Raw genomic sequence first — 23,738 nt, 5'->3', positions numbered from 1 at the left:
TTTAGGAAGAGCGTCAGGGTGTTGCCGATGGAACTCAGTGATAAGTGTTGGGTCCAGTATGAACCTGGCGGGGACCCAACTTCTCTCCTCGGGACCATAACCCTCCCAGTCCACCAGGTACTGGAGACCTCTGCCTCGCCACCGCACCTTCAGCAGTTTCTTGACCGTGTAGGCCTCGCCGCCATCAATGAGCCTGGGAGGAGGAAGGGTGGATGATCCCAGCTGCCAGTGACTCCATGATGTACTTCTCCATGGCCTGTCGTTCGGTGGGTGAGAGAGAGTAGAGACGTCCCTTGGGTGGCGTCGTCCCGGGCAGGAGGTTGATCCCACAATCGTAAGCCCTGTGAGGAGGGAGGGACACTGCTCGGGTTTTACTAAAAACTGGCTTGAGGTCCAGATATTCCGGAGGCACGTGAGAGAGGTCGGGAAACTCACTGGCTGAGGGCTGTGGTGGTTTGGCGGGAGGCAGAGCGGAGTTCAGGCAGGAGGCTAGACAGGAAGGACTCCAGCCTAAGATGGTGTGATCAGTCCAGTTTAAGTGGGAGTTGTGCTGCATCAACCAGGGTAGTCCAAGAATAACGGGAACGTGAGGGTTGTTCATGATGTGACGTTGTATCGTTTCTGAGTGATTGCCTGAAATTCTTAGGGTGAGTGGGGCGGTGAGGTGAGTGATGGTGGTCAAGCCAGTGCCATCAAGTGTCAGGACGCTGAGAGGGACCTTGAGGGCAAGTAACGGGATTCCAAGATCCTTGGCGGTGGCAGAGCAGATCAGGTTCCTGTCCGCCCCCGAGTCGACGAATGCCTGAAGATGGTGATGCTGGTTGTTGTGCGTGATGATAACGGGGAGCAACGGTCGGTCAGCAGGGGACTGGTTCCGAGTATTGCCCACCAGGGCCCCGTAATTAACTGGTGGGCTCGTCCTTTTTAGCGGGCAGGTTCGGCAGATGTGTCCTTGCTGACCGCAGTAGAAGCAGCCCCCCGTGTTCTGCCAGTGCAGTCATTCTTCTGCTGACACCCGTACCCAATCTACCTGCATGGGTTTGACGGATGAGGCAGGAGGTGGGGAGAAGTTGCAGCTGAGGTGGCTCTTCTCTCTCCTACATTGTAGGACCTGAGCGTCGATACGATTGGTGAGGTCCATGAGAGTGGCGAGGTCTGACAGCAGTTCCCGAGATACCATTTCGTCCTTGATGACATCGGACAAGCCATGTAGGAACGCGTCGACCTGGGCACTCTCGTTCCAGTCACATGACGCCGCCAACGTCTGGAACTCGATGGCATAGTCCGAGGTAGATCGGGGCCCCTGCCACAGCTCCGTGAGCTCCCTAGCCACTTCCCGACCGGACAGAGAGCGGTCGAATGTTTGCCTCCTTTCCTCAGAGAAGTCCTTGAAGCTGGAACAAAAGGACGCGTCGGCGTGCCAGACCGCTGTTCCCCATTCCCTGGCCTTGCCAGTGAGGAGCATGATGACATAAGCTACCCGGGAGCATTCTGTGGGGAAAGCCATGGGTTATAGCTCCAAGATCAATGAACACTGAGACAGAAAAGATCTGCAGGTACCTGGCTCCCCGCTGTAGGGCTGAGGCGAAGGAAGTCTCGGTTCGTGGCGAGCGGCAGTGGCGGGAAGTGAAGAAGGAGGCGGCTGGGCAGGGGTAGGCACGGCTTAGGAGTGCTGGAGTTGTGTGGCTAGAAGGTTGAGCGAGTTGGACAGGGTGGCCAGGTTCTGGGTGATCTGCTTGAGTTCCTGTTGGTGGGTCCCAAGGAGGGCTCCTTGCTGCTGTAGCCATTCTCAGATGGTTCAGTTCCGCTGGATCCATGTTGGCCAGAACGTACTGTTAAGGGTGGTGAGATGTGGTGAATAGGATCCAAGAGCAGAACACAGACCAGTAAATCCAATAGTAAAAAAGATTTAATAGGAGTAAAAAATAAACCAAAAATAATCCAGAAAAAAACAGGGACAAAAAAACGAGGCAGGCAAGGACAAAAAAACGCTAGCTTAAAAAATAATCGAAAAAAACTTGAGACGAAAGCGTAACACAACAAACATGAAAAAAGACAAAAACGTAGTGCAAAAAACAGGCAAAACAGAGAGCAAAAATTCAAGAAGCAATAATTGCATAGAGACAACGTAAAAAACCAACGAGACGGTCTGGCAAGGTCCCCTTCTGAGAATGGCCTTTTTATACACAGCAGAGCAAACCAGGAAGTGAATATCAGCAAGATGAAAGTCCCGTCCCGGATCCGGATTAGCGCTGAACTGGGAGATAATAAATCTCCGGAGTGGAAGTCCGGGGCAGAGCCTGACAGGAATAAACTGGGTAGTATGAGGAATAAACTGGGTAGTATGGGGAATAAACTGGTAATATGGGGAATAAACTGGGTAGTATGGCGAATATTTTGGTAGTATGGGGAATAAACTGGGTAATATGGAGAATAAATTGGTAATGTGGGGAATAAACTGGGTAGTATGGAGAGTAAATTGGTAATATGTGGAATAAACTGGGTAGTATGGGGAATAAACTGGGTAGTATGGGGAATAAACTGGGTAGTATGGGGAATAAACTGGGTAATATGGGGAATAAACTGGGTAATATAGGGAATATGGAGAATAAACTGGGTGATATGGGGAATAAACTGGGTAATACGGGGAGTAAACTGGGTAATACGGGGAGTAAACTGGGTAATACGGGGAGTAAACTGGGTAATACGGGGAGTAAACTGGGTAATACGGGGAGTAAACTGGGGAATACGGGGAATAAACTGGGTAGTATGGGGAATAAACTGGGTAATATGGAGAATAAACTGGGTAATACGGGGAATAAACTGGGTAATATGGGGAATAAACTGGGTGATGTGGCTCATGCACATGATTTTAATCAAGTTCTGTTTCATGTTTGGGTTGAACTGTGGTAAAGTTATATTCACAGATTCAATATCTGTTTTTTAAAAGCCTACTCAGCTATAGTGTCTGCGCTTACGCAAGTCTTTCCAGTACCTTCATCATGGTCTTGGTTCACACCAATCCAGAGTGCAGCCTGCAGGAATAGAACGGGTCAGGTAGTTCTAGTTCTCGTGTTGTGATGGACCTACACCCATGGACAGTTGTGATATTGCTGTACTTATTTGAGTGTAGTCTTTTTGTTGGAAGCATGACTAAATTATTAACTACTTATTAACCTCGCTTGCTCTGGACTCTTGCAGTGGTGCTTTTGTGACTGGGGACTGCGGTTGACTTGCTGACTTTAGGACTGCGGGTGTCGTGAACGGTTTTGTGCTCGGGTTTCCATCGGTGGGGGGTTTATAGCATCAACAAAGCTGACTTTATGTTAGGACTGTTAATGTTATAGTCATGTTGTCTGTTGTCGCCAGAATGAGGATGGGTTCCCTTCTGAGTCTGGTTCCTCTCGAGGTTTCTTCCTCATGTCGTCTGAGGGAGTTTTTCCTTGCCACCATCACCACAGGCTTGCTCATTGGGGATAGATTAGGGATAAAATTAGCTCGTGTTTTAAGTCATTCAAATTTTGTAAAGCTGCTTTGTGACAATGTTTATTGTTAAAAGCGCTATATACAAATAAACTTGACTTGGCTTGGCTTGCTCTGTCTTTACAGGAAAATATCAGACCGTATAAAAACACCTCAGTTTGATATTTTCCCGTAAAGACTGAGCAAGTGAGGTTAATAAGGAGTTTATTACCTCCACCAAGGAGGTTATGTTTTCAGTAGCGTTGGTTTGTTTGTTTGTTGGTTTGTCTGTTGGCAACATTACGGAAAAAGTTATGAACGGATTGCTCTGAAATTTTTTCCAGAGGTGTGACTGGGCACAAGTAACAATCCATTAAATTTTGGCGGTGATCCGGATCACCTTCTGGATCCCGGATTTTTTTTAAAGGATTCTTGGCGGAGGTCTGCGCTCTCCGAGTGCTTTTCTAGTTCTATGACTTTTTTTTATTTCTAAGATTAAAATCGACAGTCATTATAATGAGGTGTGACGCTGCTTCAGTCACATCGTATTTGTAACGTAGTTGAGTCACGCAAGCAGAATAAACAGCGAGCGGTTTCAAAACTGAATTTATTTCTCCACTCGAGTAATACATTACAAATGTTCTGAGAAAGATAAAAATATTATCTACAGTATATTGGTTTATTTTTCAACAAAATGATGCGATAATGAACAGGTTTTTGAGAAAAAGCACCTTGGAAAAAAGTCTGTAATCACCCATGGGTATTACGGGAAAACACTGCCTGCCAAGGAACCAATCAGAATGCACGATTTTAGACGAAGTAGCTCATGCCATATTCACCCCTTTCCCAAATCCCAGCATGCATTGCTCAGTGGGAACTTCCAGTGGCTCAGCTCACGTTGCTGATAACGGTACAAAAACAAATATTAGGCTATGTAATCATTTTCAGTGTTCAAATATCGGATGTAAGCTGAGATGTGATGTCATTAGATTGTCTTTATTTGTCTAGTTACTGATTCCATGGTATTTTTCATCAGCACAGAAGCTTTTAATTGGTCATTCTTATATTATCACATTGTCTTTGGCTCTGACTGACTGCACTGCCACTGCGTTCTTTGGTGCTCACTATTATAATCTAACTGTACTAGCAGATGTCCAGTGAGAAATAAATCCTATGATGTAGATTGTATATTAAACATTTAATGCTTAGCCGAGGCTGAGCAACAATCATCTTAGCTGCTAGCCACTTGTACATTTGACGTGAATTTAATGCCTTTGAACTTTTCTGCTTTCCAGTGCAACCAGGAACTTTCTACATTGATCCCAGTGGTGCACGGTGGTGAATAAAATATTTGGAAAGTAATTACTGATGATTCACTTCATGAATTGAAGAGATCTCATCTATTTGTATGGGTATAAAGCAGACAGGAATTCAGACATTTATTCTTAGATGCTATTACACCTTTCACCCCACTAGCACCAGATGTTTATCAGTCTGCTGGGCTGACATCAAAATGTTCAAAGAAATTTCATCACTGACATTGAACGGTCAGTCAGTCAGTGGAATCTGCGGAACGCAGTGGTAGTGCAGTCAGTCAGAGCCAAAGATAATGTGAATGACCGATTAAAAGCTTCTATACTGACAAAAAAATACCATAGAATCAGTAACTAGACAAATAAAGATGATCTAATAACATCACATTTCAGCTTGCAGCTGATATTCGAACATCAAAAATGATGTTTTTGTACCATTACCAGTAACATGATCCGAGCCACCGGAAGTTCCCACTGCGCAATGCATGCTGGGATTTGGGAAAGGGGTGAATACTATGGGAGGTTATGTACACTACCGTTCAAAAGTTTGGGGTCACTTTGAAATGTCCTTATTTTTGAAAGAAAAGCACTGTTCTTTTCAATGAAGATCACTTTAAAGGAACAGTCCACCGTACTTCCATAATGAAATATGCTCTTATCTGAATTGAGACGAGCTGCTCCGTACCTATCCGAGCTTTGCGCGACCTCCCAGTCAGTCAGACGCAGTCAGACGCGCTGTCACTCCTGTTAGCAATGTAGCTAGGCTCAGTATGGCCAATGGTATTTTTTGGGGCTGTAGTTAGATGCGACCAAACTCTTCCACGTTTTTCCTGTTTACATAGGTTTATATATCACTGGTCATATAAACCTATGTAAACAGGAAAAACGCGGAAGAGTTTGGTCGCATCTAACTACAGCCCCAAAAAATACCATTGGCCATACTGAGTCTAGCTACATTGCTAACAGGAGTAAACAGGAGTGACAGCGCGTCTGACTGCATCTGACTGACTGGGAGGTCACGCAAAGCTCGGATAGGTACGGAGCAGCTCGTCTCAATTCAGATAAGAGCATATTTCATTATGGAAGTACGGTGGACTGTTCCTTTAAACTAATCAGAAATCCACTCTATACATTGCTAATGTGGTAAATGACTATTCTAGCTGCAAATGTCTGGTTTTTGGTGCAATATCTCCATAGGTGTATAGAGGCCCATTTCCAGCAACTCTCACTCCAGTGTTCTAATGGTACAATGTGTTTGCTCATTGCCTCAGAAGGCTAATGGATGATTGGAAAACCCTTGTACAATCATGTTAGCACAGCTGAAAACAGTTGAGCTCTTTAGAGAAGCTATAAAACTGACCTTCCTTTGAGCAGATTGAGTTTCTGGAGCATCACATTTGTGGGGTCGATTAAATGCTCAAAATGGCCAGAAAAATGTCTTGACTATATTTGCTATTCATTTTACAACTTATGGTGGTAAATAAAAGTGAGACTTTTCATGGAAAACACAAAATTGTCTGGGTGACCCCAAACTTTTGAACGGTAGTGTACTTTGGGGAAGAGTAGGAAATAATGCAGGTTGTTGAGGTTTATTTCTGAATTCTTGAAGACTTTTCCAACCTGGTCAAGAAACCTCAATCACTCACGGTGCTCCGTTATGAAGCAGCGCTATTAATTTTGCACAATGTTTTCTCCACCAGCTGGACTACATCGTCACGTGTGCTGTGTGTACACGCACAGATGCAGGAGACATCCACATCCACAAAAAGAAGACGCAGGTAATGCAAACAGATGTGCTACTACTTGAGAATGTGGTCACTGTAATGGTTCAGATCCTTGCAGCACTGTAACTCATCACAGACGTATTTCTGCATCTCTTTATCTGACACTTTTTGTACGTGTGAATGAATGCAGGTGGGGTAAGTGAATCGGTGAATTAATAATTAAACAGTAGCATCAGATGCTTCCGATTACATCTGTTCTACACTTAGGATCTTCGAATCAATTCGCTGCTTGTCTGAGCAGCCCGAGACCTTTTTTGTAATTTGTTTTCAGATAATTACCACACTGTCCAGCTCAGTGGCCACTCGGTGTGATAACAATCCCACCAACAATGTTCTGGGTAATGAGACGCTGTAAGTTCAGCGGTGGGGCTGCAGCTCCTGGCACAGCAGACAAATCGATTGTAATTAAAGAACTGAACAGAAAAATAAAATCAACAGACAGAAAACAGGATCATGCCATAATTGTTTAAAAAAAAAAAAAAAGACCTACAGGATACCAACAGGCAAATAAAAAGCCTGCCATTATCAGTTCTGTGGTCAATTTGAAGAAAAAAAAAAAAGGTCAACAAATAAATATAAGAGTCAACAGGAGATGACGTATCCCCCTCCCCGGCCCCCACATGAAACCCCACTCCAAATTTTCATAAGTTGAATTGGTTGCCATGGAAATATAGAAAAAATAAAAATCACAGAAATCCCAAAATGTCAAAAAGCACAACTCCTCTAGTCACTTAACAGAGCTGTCAGGTTTCGTGAAAAAAAAAAAATTCCTAATAGTTTTTGAGTTATGCTCCGGAAACTAAAATGTTTACAGACGGACAGAGCGATAGCTATATCCCCCCGTATTATACAGTATGCCGGAGGGCGGCACGGTGGTGTAGTGGTTAGCGCTGTCGCCTCACAGCAAGAAGGTCCAGGCTCGAGCCCCGTGGCCGGCGAGGGCCTTTCTGTGTGGAGTTTGCATGTTCTCCCCGTGTCCGTGTGGGTTTCCTCCGGGTGCTCCGGTTTCCCCCACAGTCCAAAGACATGCAGGTTAGGTTAACTGGTGACTCTAAATTGACCGTAGGTGTGAATGTGAGTGTGAATGGTTGTCTGTGTCTATGTGTCAGCCCTGTGATGACCTGGCGACTTGTCCAGGGTGTACCCCGCCTTTCGCCCGTAGTCAGATAATGAGATGAGATTTTGACATGGTTGTTGTTGTTGTTGTTTTAATTCCCTTTAAGTGAAGTGCAAGTTGATTTTGTATCACAGCACAGTTGGATTCTCAAATCTGTAATGTAACGTCTTTATTACAACTTTGCAAAAAAAAAAACATACTAGACATATTAAAATATTTACAAGTAAAGACAAAAGTCATAATACATGCATAAATAATTAAAATAAAACATTAAAAATATTAAAACTTTTACAAAGCTAACTTATATTGAAAATGCAATATGTTAAAAAAAAAAAAAAAAGCTGGACTTAAAATGTTTAGCATTAACATGTGGAAGTAGACTTCCTGGAAGGTGTTGATGAATTTTCTAGAACATCAGCCCTCGCAGTCGTTCTGTTTGTAATTCAGATAACATGTTTATATTAATGCACTCGTAGTAATGTTATCTCCTGTAATAACACATTCACAGGGATGTACAGCAGAATTACACATAATCTAATAATAATAATAAACATGTATTTTAAATTTCATGTCATCTCATTATCTCTAGCTGCTTTATCCTTCTACAGGGTCGCAGGCAAGCTGGAGCCTATCCCAGCTGACTACGGGCGAAAGGCGGGGTACACCCTGGACAAGTCGCCAGGTCATCACAGGGCTGACACATAGACACAGACAACCATTCACACTCACATTCACACCTACGCTCAATTTAGAGTCACCAGTTAACCTAACCTGCATGTCTTTGGACTGTGGGGGAAACCGGAGCACCCGGAGGAAACCCACGCGGACACGGGGAGAACATGCAAACTCCGCACAGAAAGGCCCTCGCTGGCCACGGGGCTCGAACCTGGACCTTCTTGCTGTGAGGCGACAGCGCTAACCACTACACCACCGTGCCGCCCTATTTTAAATTTGTTTAGCAAAAAAAAAAAAGGTGTAACTGTTGATATGATGATCATTTTTCAGTACGGAGTTTTTGGTTTATTTAACTTTTACGAAGGAGCCTCCAGTGCTGGTGCTTTTCCTCCGTGGAAATTTGTTCAGGACAGACGAGTTTGTGCTTTCTGGATTTCTCAATAACATAACGAGCTGTGATTTTGTTCTTATTATTCTGAGAGAGGGGAAAAATGAGAGACGGGTATGAGAACGACTGTTGATAGCTGCTATCAATCAATCAGTCATGGCTTTATTTATCATTGGTATGTACAATGAGTCAAAGACTCGTAACAAATACATTCGAACTAATAAAATGATGATGATCACTACTGTAACTTGTTTCACGGGCCTTATACAACATGAAATGTCACTATAGACGTTTAAAACTTTATCATTTTTAAATTTATTCATAATCAATGGCAACTTGCTGCAGTATAAGAAGAATAAAACACTTTGTGATGTGCTGTCATTGGAAAATAATCAACTTTGGGATGGTAACAGGAACTCCACTTCATGTTAAACCCACGAGGTGATTATTTTCCTCTGACATCACTTCCTGTTGTGTTTTTATTCCTTACTTAGCAACTGCGTCATCTCTCTTTGTATATAGACATGCAGTTTTGGATTGATGGATTGATTTTTATTTATTTATTATTTGTAGCTTGTGTAATTTATCAATTAATTTATTGAGAAATATTAATTATAGACTGATTGATCGAAACCCGAACTCATGTAGTTACAAATTACAGATATAACGGATTTCTTTGCCTCCACCCTTGTATCATGTTCTGGTGAGGAGTCTGTGTGTGCTGTTAACCACATCACGGTCTGCTGCTGACCCAAACTCCTTTATCACTCTTCACTACACAGCAAGTGTTCGCTTCCCCCAGCAAGCACCCGATGGACAGCAAGGGTGAGGAGTCCAAGATCAGCTACCCGAACATCTTCTTCATGATCGACAACTTTGAGGAGGTAACCAGCACATCTCTCAGGTTTCTGTTTGAACCTAGAAAGAACGCTGTTGTAGTTATTTTAATTCACCTTAATCATCTCTGACAGAGCTTTATAATTACTCACATCATCCTGCCGGGGGAAAAAACCTAAATTATTCAGTGCATAAGATTGAGAAGCTGGATGAATTCTTGTTCCTATGAAACAGGATGTTAGAGTCCAGATGCTGTCCTTGAAGCTTTATTCTCTTTATGATCAGGCAGGAGAGCATCAATCAGACTTTCCATGTACACTACCGTTCAAAAGTTTGGGGTCACCCAGACAATTTTGTGTTTTCCATGAAAAGTCACACTTTTATTTACCACCATAAGTTGTAAAATGAATAGAAAATATAGTCAAGACATTTTTCTGGCCATTTTGAGCATTTAATCGACCCCACAAATGTGATGCTCCAGAAACTCAATCTGCTCAAAGGAAGGTCAGTTTTATAGCTTCTCTAAAGAGCTCAACTGTTTTCAGCTGCGCTAACATGATTGTACAAGGGTTTTCTAATCATCCATTAGCCTTCTGAGGCAATGAGCAAACACATTGTACCATTAGAACACTGGAGTGAGAGTTGCTGGAAATGGGCCTCTATACACCTATGGAGATATTGCACCAAAAACCAGACATTTGCAGCTAGAATAGTCATTTACCACATTAGCAATGTATAGAGTGGATTTCTGATTAGTTTAAAGTGATCTTCATTGAAAAGAACAGTGCTTTTCTTTCAAAAATAAGGACATTTCAAAGTGACCCCAAACTTTTGAACGGTAGTGTATTTAAAGATGTACTTTAACCTCCTAAGGCCCAAGCTGTTTTTTTTTACATGCATTTTTTTTATTTCTCTTTGCTATTTGGGCTCATTAGAACCTGATTAGAATAAAAACTAAGCATCATCTTTTGATAAGATGTACTTTTAGAGAAAAAGTATGTCCACATATGTGGATTCTTGTTCCGAATTTCCATAAAGTGCTGTCCATGCATGTGACCGCTAAGCCCTAGGAGGGTATATAAACTTTTCAGTACAGGTTTACTTTACAAAAATAATTTCGCAATATTAGACTCCTCAGTAACACACTTTATAGAAGTGTTGATTTCTGAAGGTTGCACTCACAGAACACATTTTAATAAACTGTCTTTAGGTCCAAGCTGATATTATTCACACACCTACTTTGTGTTTCAGTTATTGGAGATTGGATTAATTAACACTTATTCACTGAAGGTGAAGTGAATAATAATCGAGACGAAGTCGAGGTTATTTAAATAATATTGGCTGGCGTTGAGTGGTAAATCAGATATATTTCATTCAGATAGCATGATACTATACGAGTCAAAGATGAGTTCAATATCATGCTAGCTGAATGGAATATATCTAATAAACCATGAAGAAAAGCTATTATTATTATTATTATTATTATTATTATTATTATACATACACACTCTTCATATCAGCATTCTCGAAGGCCAATGCTAGCTTACCCGTGAGTCAGTGCCATCAGTGCAGCAGTGAAGTCACTTTCCAGCCGCTGTAGCATTCATCACTACTGTTATCGAATGCTAATAAAGTGATGCTATCGAGGGCTAGTAGTACAGGCTAACGACCGAGAAACTAAGATTTCTCTTTTCAGACTCTTCTTCCATGCACACTTGCTACAGTATTTTTCACTCAGACTTAAGTATTCATTTCCTTGTGTAATTCACTTCACTACTTTAGAAATCAACATTGACAGCTACACACAACGGAGCGACCTGGCAGCCAAAATTCTCTCAAAATCTTCCGTATTTAACGAAGCAAACCTGGCAGCCATGTTTGTTTACAAATTGTCACAGTCGCTTGCTAGCACAGTTCAACGTCTCCGATGTGTCTCTTTTCCAGTTCTTCGACGTCCGTTGGTATGTTTTTCTCTTGTAAATATGCGTGAAGAATATATAATGAAGTTTTGGTAGCCTTTCGGGTGTTCAGCGTGTCTTTCCCTTTCCCGGCGAACACAGAAATGATTGTGCGCATACGCAGCAGAAAAGTTTCTCACTAGATATTTGCATCAGCTTCAGCAACGTCATGTTGTCTTGACAACCATGCAATATCATAAACCATATTCAATGCTCATTCTCCATTGACGTAATACAAGTAGGATAAGCGATATGCCAACAATATCGCATGCTATCAAACCAAATGAATGAAACCTGCTAGAAGGGAATAGAACACGTTTTTATTCCATTGAAAATGTGTCCTGTATGTATAATAATCACCGATATTGACTGAGCCTGAGGTGGATAATTGTTTTAGAATAAATACACAGGTGATTATTTAAAAAAACCAAAAAAACCTGTATTAGGAAAAAAATCATTTATTTCAGTCTTCAAAAGCGGCATGCAAGTATAATAACGGTGCGGTGCAGACTTGTCTACACCGAGTCACTTAAAATACTTTGTTTTGAAACAGATAAAATAAATCACAATTCCATCTTACCTTTTGAATAGTTTTAGACCAAACTTTGTAGCATCTTTAGTGCTTTTAGGAACAGCGTTTTCTTTCAACATTTTGTAATTCTTCCTCATTTACGGTGATGAAGTGCTTAGCCGCCATTTTGCCGAGTCGCTCGAGGTGATTATCGAGAAATAGTCCAAATTTTTCAACCAATCAGCACGCACGATTTCCTATACTCACCTCCATATTTATACTAAACCCATTTAATTTAAGGTGGCCCAGTCACACATGCTTATAACTATAAGAACACAATAAATATAATAACTTTGATATTGGTGTGTTGTAATTTTCATCACCATAACTAAATGAAAACGGTTTCACAGACCCCGGAGGTCCCCAGACTCTACTTTGAGAACCATGTCTCCAGTCATACTGGCATAGTTCATCCATTTCACTCACTTCAAAGACAAAGTCTAATGTTGTCTGGTTTCATCTCACGTCTGTGCAAAAATTCACTCAGAAATACATCACACTGTGGAACGAACAGTGACCTCCATTTCATCTTGTCTTTAATAATGTCAAACAAAAGGCACAGATTATAACATCATAAACCATCTCATCTCATCTCATTACAGTGTTTTCCCCAGAAAAAAATTAAAGCCCCAAATTCTGGAATGATAAAACACAGGCAATCGAGCACCAACAGCGCGAAGTGAAACTAGGGGGGGTCCGGGGGCGTGCCCCCCCGGAAAATGTTTTGAAAATAGATGCTCTCAGGTGCATTTTCAGGGTCTCTGAGAGGTTTTAGATACATGATTATAGGATAGATTTTAACAGTGCTTCAATGATTTCTGACCTAAATAGTGTATTATGTATACACATTTGAAATTTCACCTTAAAGTTCAACATGCAAGTTAAACTGTTTTGTTATAGATTACTTAGGTATACGATAGATTTGAAAATCTATGGGGATCCCTTGCACTTAATTATCTATGATCAGGTAGTGTTGTAACAATGTGCATGAAAATCTGAACAGTGGTTTGCTCCATCTTATGCAATCCAATGAAGAGAATCGATCATCATGACCTCCTGTTGATCATAAAGGGATCTGAACCTCAGAACTGCCACCTTAAAATAAGTTGCTGTATTACTATAACTAATGATTTAGAAATGTTTCTGATGCAATTACCATAATATTATGTATAACTAAGATACACTGAAAAGAAAAGTAAGGCAACTGCATATTATAAAGTTTAAATTTTGGCACTTTATTAAATGGACTAGATTAAGATTAAAACATATTTAAAGGAAAAGAAAACTTAATTCATACATTTAAGTTTGCAGAAAGATTATGTATTTATAAAAACATTCATGAAGAGAATTTGTTAATAAGTGTCAAATGTAGCATAATTTCGAATAATAATGATAAGCATATTTGGCAGTGTGAGGTCACTGCGAGCCTTTAACAAAAGAATAATCCGGAGCCTTCTTTTGTTAAATGGATCCCAGTGACATCACACTGCCAAATATGCTTATGATTATTATTTGAAATTATGCTATATTTGACGCATTTGGACAGCTTCACTTCGTGAGAGTGTTTATAAGCGCATAATCTTTCTGCAAACCCAAACTAATGAATTAAGTTTTCTACTCCTTTAAAGCAGACTCCTTGGCTTTTGCTCAGCCCAATGTTGGGCAACCCTCTCATAGTCCATCTCGCTGTCATCCATGCTGATGTGGATCAAATTGTCCAGTGAGTCTTCTCCTAGCTTATTAAAATCAGTCGGCTTTGTCCGTCTGGTGGGGGACAACATCGGCAGCCAATGAGATCGCTTATAACGAATCGGAAAATTCCGGGATGTCTGACGTTTTCTTTCGATATTTTTATTGGACCGTTTGTTTACATCATACCACGCGGACATATTACTTTGACAGAATCAACACAAACATTGGAAAAAAGGCCGCTTGTTTAACACAAATATCAATCAATATGTAAATGGATCTGTTATTTGCTCTCCTATGTATCTAGTTACTTGTGGGTAGGACATTTAACGTATCGGTATAAATCTAAGCGTATCGGATTTTAACTAAAGCGGCTAAGCGTATCGGCAGGCAAAGCAAGCGTATTGGGCCCGATATGCTAAAACGCTTTGGGGAAAATCATGCATTATCTGTAGCCGCTTTATCCTGTCCTACAGGGTCGCAGGCAAGCTGGAGCCTATCCCAGCTGACTACGGGCGAAAGGCAGGGTACACCCTGGACAAGTCGCCAGGTCATCACAGGGCTGACACATAGACACAGACAACTATTCACACTCACATTCACACCTACGGTCAATTTAGAGTCACCAGTTAACCTAACCTGCATGTCTTTGGACTGTGGGGGAAACCGGAGCACCCGGAGGAAACCCACGCGGACACGGGGAGAACATGCAAATTCCACACAGAAAGGCCCTCGCCGGCCACGGGGCTCGAACCCAGGACCTTCTTGCTGTGAGGCGACAGCGCTAACCACTACACCACCGTGCCGCCCTCATCATAAACAAATTATCACAAAATTATTATAGGCGTATACACACACACACACACACACACACACACACACACATTTACAGTACTGTCCTAAAGTCTTAGTCGCATGTAAAGAAACGCTGTAGAACAAAAATGGCTTAAAAAAAAATGAAATGAAATGTTTCAACATAAAAAAATACTATAAACAGTAATCAGTAAGCCATAATAAATGAAACAAAGTCGATATTTGGTCTGAGATGACTCTTTGCTTTAAGAAAATAGTAGTCTCAGGTACAGTGAGTGCAGTTTTAAGCGGAAATGAGCTGTAGGTTTTACTGAGCATCTTCCAGAACCAGCCACAGTTCTTCTGGACACTTTGACTGTCACACTCGCTTCTTCATTTCGCACCAAAACCCAGCAGCCTTCATTATGTTTTCTTTTTTTAATCTGAAACGTGCTCTCTTATGTAATATGCTGCTCAGATACAAACACTTTTTTTTTTCCCAAAACGAACGTTTGGGACTCTGCAATGTTTTTGTACCGACTCGATAATGTAGAAGTCATAAAATAGAAATTTATAACAAAGTTTGTATGAAAAAAATAGTGCCTAAGACTTTTGCACAGTTTTTTATTTTTTATTTTTATATATATATATATATATATATATATACAGTGGGGCGGCACGGTGGTGTAGTGGTTCGCGCTGTTGCCTCACAGCAAGAAGGTCCTGGGTTCGAGCCCCGTGGCCGGCGAGGGCCTTTCTGTGCGGAGTTTGCATGTTCTCCCGGTGTCCGCGTGGGTTTCCTCCGGGTGCTCCGGTTTCCCCCACAGTCCAAAGACATGCAGGTTAGGTTAACTGGTGACTCTAAATTGAGCGTAGGTGTGAATGTGAGTGTGAATGGTTGTCTGTGTCTATGTATCAGCCCTGTGATGACCTGGCGACTTGTCCAGGGTGTACCCCGCCTTTCGCCCGTAGTCAGCTGGGATAGGCTCCAGCTTGCCTGCGACCCTGTAGAACAGGATAAAGCAGCTACAGATAATGAGATGAGATGAGATATATACAGTGCCTTGAAAAAGTATTCATACCCCTTGAACTTTTTCACATTTTTCCACCTTACAACCACGAACTTAAAAGTTTTTTTATTGAGATTTTATGTGATAGACCAACACAGAGTAGCACATAATTGTGAAGTGAAACAAAAATGATAAATGGTCTTCAAAATTTTAAACAAATAAAAATCTGAAAAATGTGGTGTGCATTAGTATTCAGCCCCCTGTACTCTGATACCTCTAAATACAATCTGGTGCAATTAATTGCCTTCAGAAGTCATCTAATATTAGTTAATAGAGTCCTACTGTGTGTAATTTACTCTCAGCATAAATACACTTGTTCTGTGAAGGCCTCAGTGGTTTATTAGAGAACACTGAAGAACAAACAGCATCATGAAGACCAAAGAACTCACCAGACAGGTCAGGGATAAAGTTCTGGAGAAGTTTAAAGCAGGGTTAGGTTATAAAAAAATATCCCAAGCTCTGAACATCTCAAGAAGCACTGTTCAATCCATCATTCAAAAATGGAAAAAGTATGGCACAACTGCAAACCTACCAAGACATGGCCGTCCACCTAAACTGACAGAGCGAGCAAGGAGAGCACTGGTCAGAGAAGCAGCCAAGAGGCCCATGATCACTCTGGAGGAGCTGCAGAAATCCACAGCTCAGGTGGGAGAATCTGTGCACAGGACAACTATAAGTCGTACACTCCACAAATCTGGCCTTTTTGGAAGAGTGGCAAGAAGAAAGCCATTGTTGAAAGACAGCCATAAGAAGTCCCGTTTGCAGTTTGCCAGAAGCCATGTAGGGGACACAGCAAACATGTGGAAGAAGGTGCTTTGGTCAGATGAGACCAAAGTTGAACTTTTTGGCCTAAATGCAAAGCGCTATGTGTGGCGGAAAACTAACACTGCTCATCACCCTGCACACACCATCCCCACTGTGAAACATGGTGGTGGCAGCATCATGCTATGGGGATGCTTTTCTTCAGCAGGGACAGGGAAGCTGGTCAGAGTTGATGGGAAGATGGATGGAGCTAAATACAGGGCAGTCCTGGAAGAAAACCTGTTGGAGGCTGCAAAAGACTTGAGACTGGGAAGGAGATTCACCTTCCAGCAAGACAATGACCCTAAACATACAGCCAGAGCTACAATGGAATGGTTTAGATCAAAGAATATTCATGTGTTAGAATGGCCCAGTCAAAGTCCAGACCTAAATCCCATTGACATCTGTGGCAAGACTTGAAAATTGCTGTTCACAGATGCTCTCCATCCAATCTGGCTGAGCTTGAGCTATTTTGCAAAGAAGAATGGGCAAAAATTTCAGTGTCTAGATGTGCAAAGCTGGTAGAGACATACCACAAAAGACTTGCAGCTGTAATTGCAGCAAAAGGTGGCTCTACAAAGTATTGACGCAGGGGGGCTGAATACTAATGCACGTCACATTTTTCAGATTTTTATTTGTTTACAATTTTGAAGACCATTTATCGTTTTCGTTTCACTTCACAATTACAGTGGGGCAAAAAAGTATTTAGTCAGTCACCAATTGTGCAAGTTCTCCCACTTAAAGAGATGAGAGAGGCCTGTAATTTTCATCATAAGTATACCTCAACTATGAGAGACAAAATGAGAAAAAAAAATCCAGAAAATCACATTGTCTGTCTGATTTTTAAAGAATTTATTTGCAAATTATGGTGGAAAATAAGTATTTGGTCAATAACAAAAGTTCATCTCAATACTTTGTTATATACCCTTTGTTGGCAATGACAGAGGTCAAACGTTTTCTGTAAGTCTTCACAAGGTTTTCACACACTGTTGCTGGTATTTTGGCCCATTCCTCCATGCAGATCTCCTCTAGAGCAGTGATGTTTTGGGGCTGTCGCTGGGCAACACGGACTTTCAACTCCCTCCGAAGATTTTCTATGGGGTTGAGATCTGGAGACTGGCTAGGCCACTCCAGGACCTTGAAATGCTTTTTACGAAGCCACTCCTTCGTTGCCCGGGCGGTGTGTTTGGGATCATTGTCATGCTGAAAGACCCAGCCACGTTTCATCTTCAATGCCCTTGCTGATGGAAGGAGGTTTTCACTCAAAATCTCACGATACATGGCCCCATTCATTCTTTCCTTTACACGGATCAGTCGTCTTGGTCCCTTTGCAGAAAAACAGCCCCAAAGCATGATGTTTCCACCCCCATGCTTCACAGTAGGTATGGTGTTCTTTGGATGCAACTCAGCATTCTTTCTCCTCCAAACACGACAAGTTGAGTTTTTACCAAAAAGTTCTATTTTGGTTTCATCTGACCATATGGCATTCTCCCAATCCTCTTCTGGATCATCCAAATGCTCTCTAGCAAACTTCAGACGGGCCTGGACATGTACTGGCTTAAGCAGGGGGACACGTCTGGCACTGCAGGATTTGAGTCCCTGGCGGCGTAGTGTGTTACTGATGGTAGCCTTTGTTACTTTGGTCCCAGCTTTCTGCAGGTCATTCACTAGGTCCCCCCGTGTGGTTCTGGGATTTATGCTCACCGTTCTTGTGATCATTTTGACCCCACGGGGTGAGATCTTGCGTGGAGCCCCAGATTGAGGGAGATTATCAGTGGTCTTGTATGTCTTCTATTTTCTAATAATTGCTCCCACAATTGATTTCTTCACACCAAGCTGCTTACCTATTGCAGATTCAGTCTTTCCAGCCTGGTGCAGGTCTACAATTTTGTTTCTGGTGTCCTTTGACAGCTCTTTGGTCTTGGCCATAGTGGAGTTTGGAGTGTGACTGTTTGAGGTTGTGGACAGGTGTCTTTTATACTGATAATGAGTTCAAACAGGTGCCATTAATACAGGTAACGAGTGGAGGACAGAGGAGCCTCTTAAAGAAGAAGTTACAGGTCTGTGAGAGCCAGAAATCTTGCTTGTTTGTAGGTGACCAAATACTTACTTTACCGAGGAATTTACCAATTAATTCATTAAAAATCCTACAATGTGATTTCCTGGATTCTTTCCCCCATTCTGTCTCTCATAGTTGAAGTGTACCTATGATGAAAATTACAGGCCTCTATCATCTTTTTAAGTGGGAGAACTTGCACAATTGGTGGCTGACTAAATACTTTTTTGCTCCACTGTATGTGCTACTCTGTGTTGGTCTATCACATAAAATCTCAATAAAAAACTTTTAAGTTTGTGGTTGTAAGGTGGAAAAATGTGAAAAAGTTCAAGGGGTATGAATACTTTTTCAAGGCACTGTATATACTACTACTACTTCTTTTGGCTGCTCCCGATTAAGGGTCGCCACAGCGGATCTTTCGTCTCCATTGCTCCCTGTCTTCTGCATCCTTCTCTACCACACCTGCCACTTTCATGTCCTCTCTCACCACATCCATGTATCTCCTCTTTGGCCTTCCTCGTTTTCGTCTGACTGCCAGCTCCATCCTCAACATTCTCCTTCCAACGTGCTCTGCATCTCTTCTCAGCATGTGCCCATACCATCTCAGTCTCGTCTCTCTTAGCTTAATTCCCAAGCTCTCCACATGTGCTGTCCCTCTGATGTGCTCGTTCCTTATCCTGTCCAACCTCCCATTGCAAACCTTAACATCCTCAACTCCGCCACCTCCGACTTTGCCTCCGGTCTCTTCGTTAAGGGTACGGTCTCCAATCCATACATCACAGCTGGTCTCACTACTGTCTTATACATCTTACCTTTCACTTTTGCTGGGACTTTCCGATCACAAATGACTCCCAAAATCCTTCTCCAACTGCTCCACCCTGCCTGCACTCTCTCTTTCTCACCTCACTATCACAGCCCCCATTTTCCTGCACAGTTGACCTCAGGTACTTGAATTCACCCACTTTCTTTACGTTTCTTTCCTTGCATCTTCACTACACTCTCATTCTCATTGATGCACATGTATTCTGTTTTGCTACTGCTCACATTCATTCCTCTTCATTCCAATGCATACCTCCATCTCTCCATATATATATGCACACACACTATATGGCCAAAAGTATGTGGACACCTGACGATCGTACTCCTATGTGGTTCTTGTCTGCACTGTTGCCACAAAGTTGAAAGCATACATTTGTACTGTATAGGATATCTCGGTATGCTGTAGCATTACACTTTCTCTACACCGGAGCTAATGGGCCTAGACCAAAAACCTTCGAATGGTTGATGGGTTCAGGGGTAGGAGGTGGAGACCAATTTTGGAATAAGATGTTCAACAAGCACATATGGGTGTGATGATCAGCCATCCACATACTTTTGTCCATATAGTGACATGTACATGTACATTCTCTCTGTACTCATTGGACATTTTATAAGTCAGGTGAGAGTGACTCACTACTAAAATAATCTCAGGCCCTGTGAGGGGCTGATTCACACACTGTGCCGAGAAACACTCAATAATCCCATACCTGCAGTGTGTCTCTGCTGATAAAATGGACACTGAGTTTAGTTACAAAGCAGTGAACCTACTAAACTCAGTGTGCATATCAAATACCATACCAGGATAAAAAAAAAGTAATCAAGTGTGCACACATCACTGTCAGAGCAACATTTCTCCATTGTAAATGTGACACACAGGTGTTCAGTGATATGACTGTTGGAGAAGGAGAGATGGTATGTGTGGAGCTGGTGGCCAGCGACAAGAGCACCACCTTTCAGGGAGTTATCTTCCAGGGCTCCATCCGCTACGAGGCCCTTAAAAAGGTTTACGACAACCGGGTAGGACAAACTTCCTGACTCTTTGTCCCATAAAGACGAATCAGTCAGATGTTCTGCTGAAATTGATCTTGAACCGTGATTTCTTGTCTCACTGTGCATGTATAAGGTGAGTGTGGCTGCTAAAATGGCCCAGCGTATGTCCTTCGGCTTCTACAAATACAACAACATGGAGTTTGTGCGGATGAAGGGCCCTCAGGGGAAAGGACACGCTGAGATGGCTGTGAGTCGAGTGCCGACTGGAGACACGTCCCCCTGCGGCACCGAGGAGGACCAGGACTCGCCTCTGCATGAGAGGGTCAGTACAAGACTGTTCAGTTAAAAAATGGGATTTCTAAATTCCTTGTCGTGACTGGTTCTATCTGGTTCTCAAACACCAAACAGCTTTTAATCGTATGTATTAGGGCTGTCAGTCAATTAAAATATTTAATCGCGATTAATCGCGTTATTGTCGATAGTTAACTTGCAATTAATCGCACATTTTTTAATCTGTTCTAAATGTACCTTAAAGGGATATTTTTTGTGTTTTTGGTGAGGTGAGTGGGTGTGGACAAATCTGCCTGCTTTATGCAAATATATGTGGTCAAGTCAGGAAGGATAAGGCCCCGGTCACACCGCCCGAACTTTGCTGGAGCGTTCCTGGAGCGGTGAAAAAAATTCATCACCGCTCGTAACCGTTCACCACCGTTTAACAAAAGTTGGCCCCCGTTAAAGCAACGCCGTATATGCTCGGCCACCGCTGATGTTTCTCGAGGGGCCCTCCTACCGCTCCGAAAGTTTTGAGCTGCACAAAATATTGCGAGCGGTGAGGAGGGGGCAATTTTCCGCCCCGGCAAAGTTCACCCCCGCTCTACCAATGCCCAGTCAAAGTTTGGCACCGCTAGACGCAAGTTCGTGGATGCTTGGGTCCGCTAGGCCAACGCAGAAATCTTGAATGCTGGACCACCACTGCTTCGCCAGCGTTGCCCGGGCGGCGATTAAACGTTGCACAAACTTCGGTGGAGCGGTTGTAAGCGTTTTACGAGCGGACACGGGGTTGCTGGAACGGTGTCGGGCGTTGAAGCAGCTATCCATGGCGGCGATGAACTTTGGTTTGGCGTTGGTATAGAGGTGTCGGAGCGGGACCAGAATTTGGCTATAAATACGGGGAGAAATGGACCAGGAGCTCATTTGGAATCGAGCTGCCGTTGAGTTCAGACCTCATCTATATCGAATTTGCTCAAAGTTACAGTAAAACTGTATCACCATGGATGCTGAGAGACTTGCTATGATTGGTGCTAAACCAACTTTATACCCCCGCCGAGCCAAAGCCCGCATGCACAGAACGCCGCTATACCAACGCTTGCGTCACCGCTAAACCAACACTAAAGCAACGCCGGCTTCAGCAGTGCACCGCTAAGCCAACGCCCGTGTTTTCGATTTTTTTCCCATTTTGTGCGCGGTGACGAGCGTTGTTGAAATTCGGCCCCCCCTCCCTACCGTTCAAGGAACGCTCCAGCAAAGTTCGGGCGGTGTGACCGGGGCCTAAGGCTGGACACAGCAAAAATTATTTTTGTGGGTATTTTATTCCCAAACTGCATTTAAAAACTAAAGCAGTGTTAACTTTATAATTTTGAGGGTTTTGCACAATTCAGTGTGGAAAAAAAAATAAAAGGCAGTATTTTCCTCTCGTTCTGTCCTTAACTTTCAGCCTCAAACTACGCAATAAACTAAACTAAACTAACTCGGTGATGTGGACTCTGGAGAACAGGAGTGTCCATCTTTAAATAAATAAAATAAAATGCAAAACCCAAATAAATACATTTGTGAAGCCACGCAGCTCATAAAGATGTTTTCCAGTAAAATGCAAAAACTCACTGGGAAATATATACAGTACACTCATGAGCAAACGCTGCATTTATAAACACTTTTATATAACTTGCACATTTCTCAGAATAAAACAAACTCACTCTCTCACTCCTGTGTGCAGCCTGCGTGCTCACACACACACACACACACACACACCTGGACCTTAACACGTCCTCTTTTCTCCCCTCTGGACCATCAAAAGCATATAAAAATACACACATTTTATGTAAAGAGTCAGAATGCAACAGTATGAGTTGATTCTGTACATAAGTGCACTTTATTACAACTTAGGCCAACCAGCTACTCGCTCCATCGCTCACTGGTGCTACGTCACTTCCTGATCCCCCAAACTATGGGGGAGGGGCACAGAATGTGCATGCGTTAATCACGCGTCAAAAAAATTAGTGGCGTTAAAAGGAATTTGTGTTAGCGCTTTATTATCGCATTAACTTCGACAGCCCTAATATTTAATATCTAAATTGTGGCCTTACAATTTGCATCTTTGTAGTTTATAACACTCACAGCGGAGAGAAACCATCTTAGTAGCTTTAAAAAACATTTACTATCCATCATCGATTACATTTTATGGTTTAATTTTACTTCGGGACCTTCATTAATTTTCATTCAGCAGTATCACTTTGGTTTTCCTTCAGCATTCTTACGTTCTCATTTTCACCTCGTGTTCCTTCTGTAGGTGACGTCGTTCAGCACTCCCCCGACCCCCGAGAGAAACAGACCCTCCTTTTTCTCTCCCTCTCTGCGCCGCAAAGTGCCCCGAAACCGCATAGCCGAGATGAAGAAATCCCACTCCGCCAACGACAGCGAGGAGTTTTTCAGGGACGAGGATGATGAAGGTGAGGCCTAACGTCACTCCTCAGGCCTTTACGCTGGGCTCAGTGTCAGGAGTGTGGCAGGATCTAATCTTTGTAAACACGCAAGCAAGTACTGAGAGAATGAGTAGCTGGGCATGCTGAGTCGTTTTAAGGTGCGAGTTTAAACCTGGGGATGTCATGAGGACTGCAATGATGATGGAAGATGTTTATTTGAAACTTTTTTTTTTTTTTAACTTGATGCAGAAAGATCTAGAAGGGCATTTGGTCGAGTACATGCCTTTGCCAAGCCACATATTATCTCATCTCATCTCTCATCTCATTATCTGTAGCCGCTTTATCCTGTTCTACAGGGTCGCAGGCAAGCTGGAGCCTATCCCAGCTGACTACGGGCGAAAGGCGGGGTACACCCTGGACAAGTCGCCAGGTCATCACAGGGCTGACACACAGACACAGACAACCATTCACACTCACATTCACACCTACGGTCAATTTAGAGTCACCAGTTAACCTAACCTGCATGTCTTTGGACTGTGGGGGAAACCGGAGCACCCGGAGGAAACCCACGCGGACACGGGGAGAACATGCAAACTCCACACAGAAAGGCCCTCGCCGGCCACGGGGCTCGAACCCGGACCTTCTTGCTGTGAGGCGACAGCGCTAACCACTACACCACCGTGCCGCCCACCACATATTATCAACATCAAAATCAAA

The 23,738-nt window shown here is 42.7% G+C and overlaps 1 protein-coding gene across 1 annotated transcript in view; it reads left to right on the top strand.

The window, feature by feature from the left end:
- Window positions 1–23,738, top strand: part of kiaa0930 — a 103,428-nt gene that overhangs the window by 71,451 nt on the left and 8,239 nt on the right. The window contains exons 4-8 of the mRNA XM_060903106.1: window positions 6,476–6,553; window positions 9,522–9,623; window positions 20,209–20,349; window positions 20,456–20,644; window positions 22,889–23,048. Coding sequence (XP_060759089.1) covers window positions 6,476–6,553; window positions 9,522–9,623; window positions 20,209–20,349; window positions 20,456–20,644; window positions 22,889–23,048 — 670 coding nt within the window. The remainder of the gene's footprint in view (window positions 1–6,475; window positions 6,554–9,521; window positions 9,624–20,208; window positions 20,350–20,455; window positions 20,645–22,888; window positions 23,049–23,738) is intronic.

This window comes from Neoarius graeffei, chromosome 21 (genome assembly GCF_027579695.1).
Source record: "Neoarius graeffei isolate fNeoGra1 chromosome 21, fNeoGra1.pri, whole genome shotgun sequence".
NCBI lineage: Eukaryota > Metazoa > Chordata > Actinopteri > Siluriformes > Ariidae > Neoarius > Neoarius graeffei.
Note: the sequence above shows the minus strand (reverse complement) of the source record. Positions and strands in the feature narration are given on the sequence as shown.